Below are 13,100 nucleotides of genomic sequence, written 5' to 3' on the forward strand. Positions count from 1 at the left end.
TTTTTTTTCATACGAGGGAAGTCACTAAGATTCTTACTTTGCCACCTCCCAGTCCAGGTGCTGGACTGCCAGGCCTTCATGGGCACTTTCCACTGAACCTGGAAAGTTAGAGTCAGAATTCACTAGCTGTAAACAGAAACCCAACAACTGGTTTGATTTTATTTTGGTTTATTTGTTTTTTTTTTTCTTCCATAAGTGAGAGAGAGAGAGAGAGAGGCAACAGCCTCAACAGGGTCCTGACAACACCTCCCACCCCTAGCTTCAGATCCTAGGCAGATGCATGCCCAGTGTACTCTGGGAGATCTCCGGATTTGAACTGTGAACCTTCCCATGGGGGGTTGCCTCACACAGTGTGGCATTTTACTGCTGCATCACCATCTGCCTCCTGAGAATTTATTGGCCTTTGAAAGTGAAAAATCCAGAGGGAGGTAGACTTCCCATGTAGCTGGGTTTAGGGATTCAACAACCTCAAGATTAAGCCTGTCACTGGGACCAGCAGATGGTTTAATGGTTACATCACTAGACTCTCATGTAGTTGACTGTGGTTTGAGTCCTCGACCTGGTAGCTTAAAGCTCACAGTGGGCACTTGTGAGGATCCACTCAAAACCCTGAGAGGAGAATGAAGGAGAAGGGATTGTGGTGTGGCCATCCCTCCTGGGGGGTGATTTCTCGCTTTGTTTCTGCCTTTCCAGCAAGTGTGTGTGCCCTATAGCAAAAATCTCTTTCCAAAAAAAAAAAAAAAGAAAAGATGAAGCCTGTCACCATGTCTCTCTCTCTCTCCCCACCTCTCCCTGCTGCCTCCTGTACTGGCTTTCTTCCAAGTAGATTCCTCCACTTTCTGGCAAGCACCACTCTGTTTTTCCTTTGGCAAGCCCAGAGATGTTTCCCAGGTGGTAAAGCTTGGGAAACAAGCCTGCGAGGTAGGAATTGGGGCACACAGTCCCTTGAGGGGTGTGTCACCATGACCATGAGAAGCCACCTCAGCAGTTCTATAGGTGTGTCAGTGTCTGCAGAGGAGGGAGTGTTGACTGGCAATACCTTAGAGTCCCACGATTCTTGGGTGTTTCTGCCCCAGCACACCTGAGGGAACCCCATGGCAGGGGTGGTTCACTGTAACCCTTTGAGCCGATGCCCCAAATAATTTAGATACATCTTCTTTCACTTGAGAATAACCTCTGATCCAGTTCCCAAACTTTGTAAGTGGGGAAACTGAGGCCTAGGGAGGAGAAGTTCTCTGCCTTCATTTGGGTCAGGTAGTGTTCATTGGAGAGTGAGGCCAGGAGGTGGGAGAGGGAGTGGAAAGAGCAAAGCAGTGAGGAAGAAAGCTAGAGTAGGACGTGTCACTGCTCGCGGCAACAAGGACTTTCTCCACCAGCCCTTCCGAGAAGACGCAGGTGCCTCTCAGAGCTGCCCAGCTGAGGGAACGAGAGACCAGTGCTCCAGCCCCGCATGGTTGAGCTCTGTGCCCTCTAGGCTGTGCTTGCCCGGACTGAGGAAGTTCCCGAGCAGACAGCAAGGAGACCCCTTAGCAACCACCTCCGCAGCTGCAACTGCAGCCAGGGGTGGGCTGACACGGAGTGACCTGGGACTCTAAAGTTGTCTGTTACAATGGCTGCACAGCCAGAAGCACACCTGGGATGAGACCGCAGGACCCCCATTCCTAGCCCGTGCTTGCTCACTTCCCCAGTGAGAGCTTTGGTGGCCTCCCCTCTGTGACGCTCACTCTCGCCTCCTTGGCCCTAAAGCCTAAGTCAGAGCAGTCTCCCTATCAGCCCCTGTCTTGCCAGAGCCTCTAAATGGCAGAGGTCTCCTCTCCAATTTACAGGGCTACTCACCTGTGCTCCCCTCTGCCCTGCTTGTCCATCGGCAGAAGCTCCATATGGTCTCAGGTACAGCAGGGCAGAGAGAGTGTCCGTCCGGACCCCCAACAGCTTTGACCTTTCCTGTTGAGAAGCTGTCTGATGCCACGCCATTCCCCAGGAACCATGCCCGTTTAACTTAGGGGTTGCTTCACCCTGAAGGCCCAGACCCAAGTCTGACTGCCTGGCAGGGTGGCATCGGAGAGTGAAACCTGACCTGGGCCCCATGTGGAGCAGAGGGACTTCCTTGTTCAACTGCAGGTGCGACATTCTGCTTGCACCCGAGCAGCCTATGGACTAACAGGAGCCTCCTGGCCACCTGTCCTCGGGCCTCCATCTGTCCTCCCAGGTCCCTTTCCTCTTCTTTGACCATCAGGCCCACCAGGGAGCCCAGAAGTCTGAGACTTTGGTTCCAGCTCTGAGGCCAAGCCTGGGCTTTGCTGCTTCCTCAGGAAGGACCCCATGACCTCTTGCTTGTTCAGGAGGCAGGGGCTGGGGGTGTAGGTGTGGTCCCACCTTGTAAGATCTGTCTGTGTAGGTGGGCTCTCCCGGATTTCCCTGGGGCATCTCGTCCTTCCCAGGGTGGGGTGATCTTGCCCCCATTCTGCTGCCTGGGGGTTAAACTTGAGATTGGGAGAAGGTCAAGGTGGTGATGGGAGGCATCTAGGCTTACAAAAAGATCCGGAGAAAACCTAGTCCCGTGTTAGCACTCAACTTCCCAGCTGGGCATGCCGGGCCCTGGGCTGTGGGGAGGTCCCGCCTGGTGCCGTCGCCCATAGTGCCTCTCCCCACAGTTCCAAAGAGGAGAATCGCAGTGCCCCTCTGCCCATCGGAGGCCTCAGCTACATTCAGGGCCGCACCAGAATGCGCCTCATCAGCAAGACCGTGGGCCGGTGCCTGGATGCCACAGCACAGAGGGTTCCAGACAAAGACGCCTTGATCGTTCTCCAGGAAAACGTCAGGCTGACTTTTGCCCAGCTCAAAGAAGAGGTGGGTTCGGGCCTTGAACACTCAGATTAGGCAGGAACTAGCTCCCAAGCTGCCCTGGCTGGCAGAGCCAGGCGCAGGGGCACCTGGTTATGGGGCAGTGGGCTGGGGCTGCCTGAGGACCCCAAGGGGTAGCAGTGGAAGGGGACAGGACTGAGGCAGAGGTGCCCATGCCTCCTGCCTCAGCAGCTCCTGGGCACTTGTTCCCTGTGCGAGCTCTCAGCTCCACCGCAGCCCCTCTGAGGCCTGGGAATCTGCCCATTCTTCTGCTCCTGATGACTCCGATGCCACTCAAGGAGGGGGTCATGGTGCCTTCCTCCTGCCCTCACTCCACCTCTCATCCCCGTGTGTTTCTACCAGGTGGATAAAGCTGCAGCTGGCCTCCTGAGCATTGGCCTCTGCAGGGGTGACCGGCTGGGCATGTGGGGCCCCAACTCCTACGCATGGGTGCTCATGCAGCTGGCCACCGCCCAGGCTGGCATCATTCTGGTGAGGAGGGGCTTGCCTGGCACCGCTGGGCATGCGGGGGAGGGGAATGCCCTCAGGGGGAGGCGACTAGCCCCTTGGCCCCAGACCCAAGTCAGGGCTTGGCTGGTTTCAGACCAGGTCGTGCTTTCTCCTGAGGCCCATGACAGAGGCCGGGGGTGGGAGAGGGCTGCGAGGTGCTGCCTCAGTGCCCTCCCGAGGGTAGAGGGGCAGCAGGAGGACAGGGTCTGCCCAGGACATGGACATACCCTCTCCATTTATGCCAGGTGTCTGTGAACCCAGCCTACCAGGCCATGGAACTGGAGTACGTCCTCAGGAAGGTGAGGGGAGGGACCCAGCCAGCAACTGCCACAGGGGTTGACAGGGAGGGGAGGGGACGCACAGGCGGGTGGTAGGCAGGATGTCCTTAGGCGGGGCGTGTTTCCATGGAGAGGGTGGTTGGTTACTCAGGCTGGCGTGAGTGTTGGGGATGGTGCACATGCATGCACTAAACGTGCGTATGCGTCTCCTGGTATGTGATGCCTATGCACCTCGGCGTTTGATGTGTGTATGTCTTGGGGGCTGGACCGTGTATGTATTTGTCTTGGAGTACGATGCACGTGTGTAGAAGTCAGTGCATGCGTGTGCCACTGTAGCAGCAGTACATGTGTGTGAGAGAGAGCACCCAGTTAGTGAGGATCCCCCACAGCCCTAGGCTGGGCTTCCTGCTGTGGGCTGCAAAGCCCTGGTGTTCCCCAAGCAGTTCAGGACCCAGCAATACTACAACATCCTGAAGCAGATCTGTCCAGAGCTGGAGCAGGCCCAGCCGGGGGCTTTGAAGAGTCAGAGGTGGGTGTGCCCCAGGTTAGGGGGTACATGACACAGCATCCCTGCCTCCTTCATCCCCTCCTCCGCCCCAGGGTTGGGGCAGCTCCTGCCTCTCACCCTCCTCCCTACCCTCAGGCTCCCGGATCTGACCACAGTGATCTCGGTGGACGACCCTTTGCCGGGGACCCTGCTCCTGGATGAAGTAGTGGCCGCTGGCAGCACAGAGCAGCAGCTGGCCCAGCTCCGCTACACCCAGCAGTTCCTGTCCTGCCACGACCCCATCAACATCCAGTTCACCTCGGTAGGACACAGGCGGACACTTGCCCTCTGCCTTATGACCCTTCCCCGGGGAGGGGGAGACAGCAAAGAGCTCAAGAGAGTAGGCACTCGCTCCTGAAGCAGACCCCAGCTGCCCTCTCTGCCCTGGGGCACACTGGTGTCTGTCACACGTCCCCCTTCCCAGCCTCTGGTCCCCCACAGCTCAGACCTGGCAGACCCGAACCCTCATTTAGCTGGTGGGGAACCTGAGGCCCGGGCGCACACCCTAGTGGGCACAGGCTTTCTGAGCCACCTGTGGGGGGCGTGAGAGCACCGACCTTTTCTTTAGCGTTTCTGGATCCTTGCACCTGGCATTTTGGGAATGTACTAAATGAACAAGATGGATCTGGAGCAGCAATCCCAAGCTCCTGGCTCCCAGCCCAGGGATCTTCCAGTTAACAGCCGGGGGCGAGGAGGCTCAGCCATCACCTGCTTGTCTTGTCAGGGGACGACAGGCAGCCCCAAGGGGGCCACGCTTTCCCATTACAACATTGTCAACAACTCCAACATGATAGGGGAGCGCCTGAGACTGGGCAAAAAGGTAAGGCGTACTGTACCCAGGGAAGGCTTCCTGGCAGCCAAAGGTGGGCTGCAGAGAGCAGTAGCTCGGGCAGGGGTGGGGGGCAGTGGCTGGGTGGCCCCTGCAGGCCTGAGGAACTGGCTTCTGGTCACGATGGGCCCAGCCTCCTGTCTCCATATGCAGAAACCAGAGGAGTCACGTGTGATCCTGCCCAGCCCTCTGTACCACTGCCTGGGCTCCGTGGGGGGCACGATGGTGTGCGTGATGCACGGTGCCACCCTCATCCTGTCTTCTCCAATCTTCGATGGCAAGAAGGCACTGGAGGCCGTCAGCAAAGAGAGGTGGGCATTGGCTGTCAGGCTACCCATGGGCCGACGAGACCCTCCTCTTACTCCCTCCTGGGCCCTAACCCCTTTCCTCCCTCCAGCCAGGAGACCTGGGGACTGGGCTGGTGGGGATGCCTACCAACCTCAAGAGCTTCTCCTGCCTGTCACCACAGCTTTGGCCTTGGTCCTTGCTGTAGGTTCATGGCGGGGTGGGTGAGTGGAGGGAGTTCCCTTCCACCTCCAAGCCTAATTTTGAGACCCCCCATCTGTACAGAGGCTCCTTCCTGTATGGCACCCCCACCATGTTCGTGGACATTCTGAACCAGCCAGACTTCTCCAGTTACGACATCTCGACCATGTGTGGAGGTGGGGTGGGGCCAAGGACAGCTAGGTGTGGGGAGGGGGCTGCTTGCGCCCAGGAAGGGCCCAGGTGCACGAGATTTGCATCTGGTCTTACTTAGGGGGCAGGAAGGGCACTGTAGAAACGTGGGTGGGAGGGAGGCAAAGCCCCAGCACCTCTGGATGCCAGTCCAGGGCCAGCTGCCAGACACGGAATCAGGCCCAGGTCAGGGGAGGGAAGGGAATGAGCTTCCTTCGAACGAGTGGGGCCTGGAGAAGCAGGGAGCTGTGTCATCCCTCTCTTTGATTCAGGTGTGATTGCTGGGTCCCCTGCACCCCCAGAGCTGATCCGAGCCATCATCAACAAGTTGAATATGAGGGATCTGGTGGTGAGTAGTGGCTGGGGTTGGGCTGTGTGTGGGGGACAGACAGGCTTGGGGGAAAACGATGGGCGAATGAGTGTGGGGATGAGCTGAGCTGGATCGCCAAGGGAGAGCCCCCCTCAGTCAGCCTTCCTTCCAGAAAGCAAATGGGAGCAGACAGCCTGGTTTCATCAGCACCCGGCAGTTCACGACGCCAGACGACAAGAGCAGATATACACACATAAACTTATATTTATAGAAATCTGGAGAAGAAAGGCGGCACGGGAGGGCGTGCGGCAAAGCACCCGTGTCCTGCTAGAACATACGTCCTGGCCAGCGGGGGCTGGCAGAGTTGGGGCCTGGGCTTGCTTTTTGGAAGCGTAGGTGAGCCGGAATCTGATACTTGTTTCCAAACAGCAGGGTAAGAAGAGTACAGGAAGGATGATTCTGGAAGGGTGGCCATCCTGATGACCACCCAGGTCTGGTTCTGATGGATGTGAGCGTCTGGGCAGTGCTTCTCTTAGAGGAGCCATGGTGGTGGCAGTGGGGCCCACAGAGGCTGGGGAGGGCCCCGCGTCCTCCCCAGACACTGCCAGGTGGAACTGGGCTGCTGGTGGAGTGCCGAGGCCCCTGCTAGGACGTGTCTGGGTGCGGGCAGCGCTGTGCGTCGGCAGAGGCTGTGGGGAGAAGGTGGGTGGTGGCAAGGCCAGTAGTCAGTCTCTCCAGCAGAAGGCAGAGGCCAGTCACCAGGACTGGCAGGGTCAGAACCTGTGGCAAGGCAAGGATTGATGTCAGGATGCCAGCAGCCCAGACGATGGCTGCAAAGAATGGTGGGGTCTTAGGTGTTGTCTCTTGTTCCCTTAGAGGGGGGCCCTACTCTCCCCTTTCTTTCCCTGCAAAATCAGAGGATCTGTCTGGCCCTCCCTTTTTGAGATAGGTGGTGTTATTTCCAGCTCACATGCTGGAATCTCCAGAGAGGAGTGGGGGACCTGCTCACCCAGCCCCCATCTGTTTTTTTTTTTTTGCCGGAGGGCATTGGGCTCACCAAAGAGAGGAAGAAAAGACAAAGTGTTCCCTATTGGGTCATACCACAACCCATTTTTCCCCATCTGGATCTAGGCGTGCATGTACACCTGGCTGGCATGTTTTTCAAGCTGCTGGGGCCAATATTTGAACCTTGATTGGTCACATGGGACCTGCCTCCCAGTACACAGGACGTAGCCAACGCGGTGCGGGGCTGGCCCCACCCCACCTGTTTAATGGCGGCTGGCTTTCTTGGACCTCTTGGTGGGAAACTTGCAGCTGCGGAAGGCTTCCGTGTCACGGATGTGCTGGCCCCTGAACTTGGCGGGCGAGGCACAGGTGGCATCTGGACGGGAGGCCTTGGCTTCCAGCCACCTGGAGAGACAGAGTGTTGCTGAGGTTGGAGAAGGGATGTGGGAGTGAGCTATGGGACAGGGGTGGCCTTGGTCCCAGGAGAGTCAGGAGCTAGCGCCTTCGTTTTATGAATGGGGAAACCGAGGCTCCAAGGCCCCGCTGGCCTATTAGATAGTGGATCTGGGATGTATGCCCAGGACGTCTCACTGCAGGGTCAGCGTGTCTCCACTCTATCAACAGCATGGCTCTGGGGGTGGTGGTGGGGGGCGCTTCTCACCTCCGAAGTCCCCGGAGCTGGCAGGTACACTTCCAGGGGTTATTGGTGAGGGTGAGGGTTTCCAGGCTCTCAAAGGGGAAGTTGGAGGGCAACTGGTTCAGGCGGTTGTTCTCCAGATGGACGTGTTTCAGCGTGGTTACACCCAGGAAGGCACCATCCGAGATCTGGGGAGTGAGGGGCGTGAGTGAGTGCTCCAGCCCCAGCGTCCAGCCTCTCCCAGCTCCATTGCTCCAGAGGGGAGGGTCCTTCCCTGGACACGGACATGGGCCCCTTTTGGAGTTTCACAATTTTCAAAGCCATATGACCAAGGTGTCTGCGATGACCTAGTCCCCCTCCTTTTGAGATAGGTGGTACTGTTTCCAAAATGCAGATGGGAAAATGGAAAAAGTGTAGCCCTCTGTCCAGGGTCACACCAGCGAGTCAACAGTAGCCGCAGGGCCACACCCAGCTCCTCTTCCCCAGCACCACACTCCCTGCACAAACATTGGACTGGGAGAGCAGCCAGAGTGTGGCCCCAGCAGCCCAGCCTGGCACACGGTGAACCTGGTCAGTGTGGTGCGATGGGCAGTGGGCCATGCTACCCACAGCCCCAGGGTGCTGGGACACCCCCCAGCTCTGTCCTCACTGTTCCCTCACCTCCTGCCAGACACTATTTGTGGAGCCACCGTGGTGGAGACATGGGCCAGGCTGGACGGCTCCAGAGGAAATGTTCTATTGGTGCCCACATGTTGGCCCAGGCGCCATAGTTCCTGCCTGGCCTCCCCTGCCCCAAGTCAGCCCCTGATACATGGCTCTGCTGCCCATTGCAAGACCGCACTGGTGCTGGTGGGCCACGGGAACTTCAGCTTGAGCTGGGGAGGGGCTGGGGCTGCAGAAGGCCAGGCTCAGGCAGGCTCCATCCACCAGGACTAAGAGTGGCTACTGCCAGGCAGGGTTCTGCCCTCCTCTCCAAGCCTGTTCCCTCTCCTGTGGCCCAAGGGAGGGTGTGAAGTTATCTAGTAACCAGATCCATTCTCTACTTTAGCCTGGTCCCTGCCCAAACCTAGCCAAAGCCCCTATGCCACGATTTTTCAGAAGGAAAGAATTACACAATGGTCCAGGGTGGCCCCACCTGGCCATCCAGGACATCCCAGGGGAGGAAGGACTGAGTGAGGATGCAGATAGGAGGTGGGTCTGGGACTGGAGTAGGCAGAGGGCAGTCTGCGGTCTGGGTAACTGTGAGGTACAGACCACCTTCCCTTTCAGACGGGTCTGGTGTCACCGCACCATGCCTGCAGCCCGGGGAAGCCTCTGGGTCCCCTCAGGTGAAATGGACCTGAGAGTGCAGTGGATTGTGTGTGTGTGTGTGTGTGTACGGGCAGGGCCATCTGCCGGGGCCTCTGTGGGGCATGGAGGAGGTCTTCCTCAGGTATCTACTCGCCAGCCCCCCCCCCCCCCCCAATCCACCTTAGCACATACACAGCCCCGACTAGGAACAGGGTCTCTTTGTGGGCCTGATCTGCCCGACTCCTCTGGAAGGCTCCTCAATAAACAAACCTTCCTTTATGGGGTGGTAGGTTTAGTGGAGACAGGAAAAACAGCAGAGGAGGGGCAGAAGGCCCAACAGGAAGAGGCGGCTGCTGCTCATGGTGGGGGCTTTGGGAACATCGGATATGCCTCCTGGGGGGCTGTGAGCGGGGAGAGGGCACCCTGCTTCCCAGGAGGGCAGTGGCTGAGCTAGGCGGTGGTCAGGGTTCAGGTGGGAATGTGACAAGGTGAGGGGCAGAGGGCAGAGCTCCTTGCCTTGCAGATGGGGCTGGAGGGACAGGGAATGGGGGGCTGGTGCCCAGCGGTAGCCCCGGCTCCCGTGGCCTCCAGGAAGGGACGATGGAGCCAGGGCACAGCTCAGCAGCCAGGAGCTCACCTTCTCCAGGTTGGTGTTGTCCAGCCAGAGGGTCTCCAGGTACCTGCCAAAGGACTGGAAGGCATTGTCCGGGATGCTCTTCAGGGGGTTGTGGGACAGCTTCAGCTCCTCCACCACCCGCAGCTTGCCCAGAGCGGCAGAGGGGTAGCTGGACAGCTGGTTCCTGTCCAGGTAGAACTTGGCCAGGTTCTCCACATCGTCCAGGGCACCGGGCTGCAGGGAACTGAGCGCGTTCTCGGACAGGTAGAGCCAGCGCAGGTCCTTGGCGCCCTGGAAGGCGCCGGCGCGCAGCTCCCGGATCTTGTTGTTGTTGAGCTGCAGGATGAAGAGGTTGACCAGCGGGGAGAGCAGCCCGCGGGGCAGCTCGGTCACCTTGTTGTGGTCCAGGTAGAGGTAGGTGAGCTCCGTCAGGTCGTCGAAGGCGCCGGCGCGCAGCACGCGGATGTCGTTGTGGGACAGGTACAGGTAGATGAGCTGCTTGAGGCCGCGGAAGGCGCCGGCGGCCACCTCGCGGATCTGGCAGTGCTGCAGGTGCAGCGACACGAGGTTCGGCATGGCCCGGAACGAGTTGGCGGCCAGCACCGGGAAGTTGTTACGCTGTAGGTTGAGCAGCTTCGTCTTCTCGGATACTTTGGGGATCTTCTGCAGCCCCACCTTGTCGCAGATGACGTGCTGCAGGTCGCCGTGGCAGTGGCAGTTCTGGGGGCAGGCGGCCAGCGCCGGCAGTAGGCCCGCCAGGAGGCCGAGGCTGAATAGGAACCTCGGCGCTCGGGTCTCCCGCCCTATTTATACGGTGGCCCTGACCACAGCCTGCGGCCCGAGCCAGCTCCTACGTGGAGCATCAAGGCCACCGGGCTTAACTCCCTCGCGTCCAGAGATGTACCCCCCGCCCCCGACGGGGAGGGGGAGCTGGCGACAGGCATGGGGGCCAGGAGTGTGGCCCCCAGCTCCAGCCCCTCACTCCCTGCTCTCAAATGCTGCTTTTCTCCCTACTTCCTTTCCCCGGGCTTTTCTTGGAGCCCTTGGGGAAAATGGGTGTGTCTAGAACCCCAAGTTACACCGCAGAAGGGAGGGGGACGTTCCCTGAACTTATTTGTTTGCTCAAGTTTGAGCCCCACCTTCCCGTACACTCGGCCGGGTGCCCTCTAAGGGAGGAAGACGGGCGGGACAGCCGGACGCGCGTCTCGCCGCGGTCGCCAGCGGGCGGCGCTTTAATGGGGCTCTTGTGCGGCGCCGGCGGAGCGTGAGAGCCGCTCTGGCGGGCTCCCGCTTCTGGCTAGACACTCCACGGCCAACCCTAGGGAGCCGGCCGCTCCTTCCCCATCCTTGTGCTGGCTCCTGGCCCCTCTCTCCCAGCCCTGGGCTTGCGTTTCTGTCTCCTGCACCCCATCCCCATTCTCCCCCCAGGGACAGTGAGGCAGAAAAGTGGGAGCTGAGGGCGTGATCTGCGGGAGTGACAGACACACCTGGAGACCGCTGGCCCTGAAGGAGCAGTCCAACCATCCCGCTCCATAAGCTCCCCCAGATTTCCCCATTCCCTCACGCCCACCCCAGTAGTCAAGACGCACCCAGAGGGGTCTCAGGGTGTTGCCCGAGTGGCGCCGAGGTGTGCTTGGCAGAGGCACCGTCCTCAGGCAGTGGCCCCAGGGCTATTAGGTTGCCCGAGGCAGGGGGGGGTGTCCTGCCTACAGGGTCTAGGCCGGGACCCCTGTGGCCTCCAGGCACTGGGTTCTGCGGGCAGCCTCGGCCCAGCCGCCAGATTTCTGCTGCCCATTTGCCAGCCACGGTGTCCGAATTCCTGTGGCAAGGGGAGGGTGAGTGGACAGGGTCACAGCTCTGCCCAGGGTGAGCCCCCGGCCTTCTGGCATGGGGACTGGTCCCCGTTGGGGGAGGGAGGAACCAGGCACCGGCTGAGCTAGAACCACATGGTTGACCTAGGGGAAGATAGGCAGGGGTGGACAAAGGTCTGGTATCTTCGCAGAGTGGAGGGGACCTGAAATACAGGGTAGCTAGCCCCCTTCCCCCAATGCATGGGTGGGGGCCTGGTCTCCAGCTTGCCCTTCTCCCGAACCTCTCAGTCCCTTGCCTCTAGAGTGGGGGTCGTGCTTGGCCTAGAACATTCTCTGCTGATATTTAGGCTCCTCCAAGGCTGGCTTCTGGTTTTTTGGTTGCTCGGGATGTTCCAACCACTGGAGGGGCGGCTGCCACTGCCTTTTTCAATCCCTGCTTTTGGCTGTATTTTTATTTTGATGGAAATAAACTCACAGGAAACTTCAGTGCTTGGGGGCACTCACCCCAAGGCCAGGCACTTGTCCCGGATTTCAAGGGGGCTGGGAAGGCTGTGCCTATGCCACTCCCAGCTGGGCCAAGGCAGGCTGGCCTTCTCATCAAATTTATGGGGACTTCAGCGTGCAAGGGAGGGCAGGGAACATTGTCGCCTGAAATCAGTAAGTGGGGCTAAGGCAGCCTGGGGACAGAGGAGAAAGTCTGGGCTGTTGGTAATGCTGGAAGCCACAGGCACGTGGCCACTCGCGGGAAATGGGAGACAGAGGGCCCCTTGGCTAGAACAGTAGCTTCCCTGCCCTCCATTTTATTTCAGAGCCAGGGCCCCTGCAAGATATAGCCCGATCAGTATCCTAGTGCCTCGCCCGACCCCCTGACCTCTACCAACAACGTCTCTGCTCCCCACACTCAGCCCCCCTCACTGGCCTGTTTTGTGCGTTCCTTCCTGTTCCCCAGGGAAGCTCACCCCATCCCCCTGCACGCCCTTTCTGGACCCTGTAGGTTGCTTATGGAACTACAGAGAACAGTCCTGTGACCTTCATGAGCTTCCCTGAAGACACGGTGGAGCAGAAGGCAGAGAGTGTGGGCAGAATCATGCCTCACACGGAGGTGAGCCCCTGACCAAGACCCCCAGGCCCCTCTTCCCACCACTCAACTGGGGTGCACCCGCCCCAGACACTTGCTGCTTTCTGTTAGAGATCAGACAGCTCACTGAGAGCCCCTCAGCTGCGGGGCATCCTGAGCCTGGCGAAGCTCTCCCCGTGGGCCGGAGCATGAAACGGGGAGAGCTGGGACAGTGGCCATGAGCAGCTGCCAGCCGAACTTCTCCGCAGCCTCCCTTCCTGTCTGAGGTGTGTTTTTGCCAGGAGCATGAAACGGGGAGAGCTGGGACAGTGGCCATGAGCACCTCCCAGCCGAACTTCTCCGCAGCCTCCCTTCCTGTCTGAGGTGTGTTTTTGCCAAGCCCACTGTCTGTTTCAGGGCAGCCAGGGTAGCCTCAAAGAGGAGCCAGAGCACAGAGATTTTTTTCCTACACAGCTCCTCTGCCCCTGAGACCCCTTCTCCCCCCCACGCCGTGCACTCAGGCAGAGTTCCTCTCCTTGCTTGGAGTAAACACTTCCTCTCCCAAGTGGCCTGTCCCTTTGGGGGCCCATTGCACCTCAGTGGCTTCCCCAGAGCACATCTTAATGTCAAATTCCCAGCCATGACTCTTTTCCTGCTCTATGCTGGTATTTTAGGCCAGCTGGCACCTGCT

General features: G+C 59.2%; 2 protein-coding genes across 4 annotated transcripts in view; one reads left to right on the forward strand and one right to left on the reverse strand.

Moving 5' to 3' along the window:
* Positions 1 to 13,100, forward strand: part of ACSF2 (acyl-CoA synthetase family member 2) — a 50,333-nt gene that overhangs the window by 34,469 nt on the left and 2,764 nt on the right. For all 3 annotated transcript variants that reach the window (XM_006166196.2, XM_014583233.2, XM_006166197.3), the window contains 10 exons: positions 2,655 to 2,850; positions 3,208 to 3,336; positions 3,600 to 3,653; positions 4,043 to 4,161; positions 4,276 to 4,441; positions 4,904 to 4,999; positions 5,162 to 5,319; positions 5,579 to 5,670; positions 5,956 to 6,032; positions 12,347 to 12,454. In XM_006166196.2, coding sequence (XP_006166258.1) covers positions 2,655 to 2,850; positions 3,208 to 3,336; positions 3,600 to 3,653; positions 4,043 to 4,161; positions 4,276 to 4,441; positions 4,904 to 4,999; positions 5,162 to 5,319; positions 5,579 to 5,670; positions 5,956 to 6,032; positions 12,347 to 12,454 — 1,195 coding nt within the window. The remainder of the gene's footprint in view (positions 1 to 2,654; positions 2,851 to 3,207; positions 3,337 to 3,599; positions 3,654 to 4,042; positions 4,162 to 4,275; positions 4,442 to 4,903; positions 5,000 to 5,161; positions 5,320 to 5,578; positions 5,671 to 5,955; positions 6,033 to 12,346; positions 12,455 to 13,100) is intronic.
* CHAD (chondroadherin) lies at positions 6,240 to 12,316 on the reverse strand. Its single transcript, XM_006166200.3, has 6 exons — positions 12,312 to 12,316; positions 11,131 to 11,360; positions 9,563 to 10,344; positions 7,660 to 7,823; positions 7,258 to 7,403; positions 6,240 to 6,773 (listed from the first exon to the last, which is right to left on the reverse strand). The coding sequence occupies exons 1-5, from the start codon at positions 12,314 to 12,316 to the stop codon at positions 7,262 to 7,264; spliced, it is 1,323 nt and encodes a 440-aa protein (XP_006166262.1). The 3' UTR covers positions 6,240 to 6,773; positions 7,258 to 7,261.

This window comes from Tupaia chinensis, unplaced genomic scaffold (genome assembly GCF_000334495.1).
Source record: "Tupaia chinensis unplaced genomic scaffold, TupChi_1.0 Scaffold144171_2, whole genome shotgun sequence".
NCBI lineage: Eukaryota > Metazoa > Chordata > Mammalia > Scandentia > Tupaiidae > Tupaia > Tupaia belangeri.

Bases quoted from the DNA above. Each gene is read 5' to 3' on its own strand.
- CHAD (XM_006166200.3), bottom strand. The intron at 10,345-11,130 runs GTGCGTCTTGAC...CCGTATAAATAG, and splicing joins ACACCCTGAGACCCCTCTGG to GGCGGGAGACCCGAGCGCCG. The intron at 7,404-7,659 runs GTGAGAAGCGCC...CTGTCTCTCCAG, and splicing joins CAGCTCCGGGGACTTCGGAG to GTGGCTGGAAGCCAAGGCCT.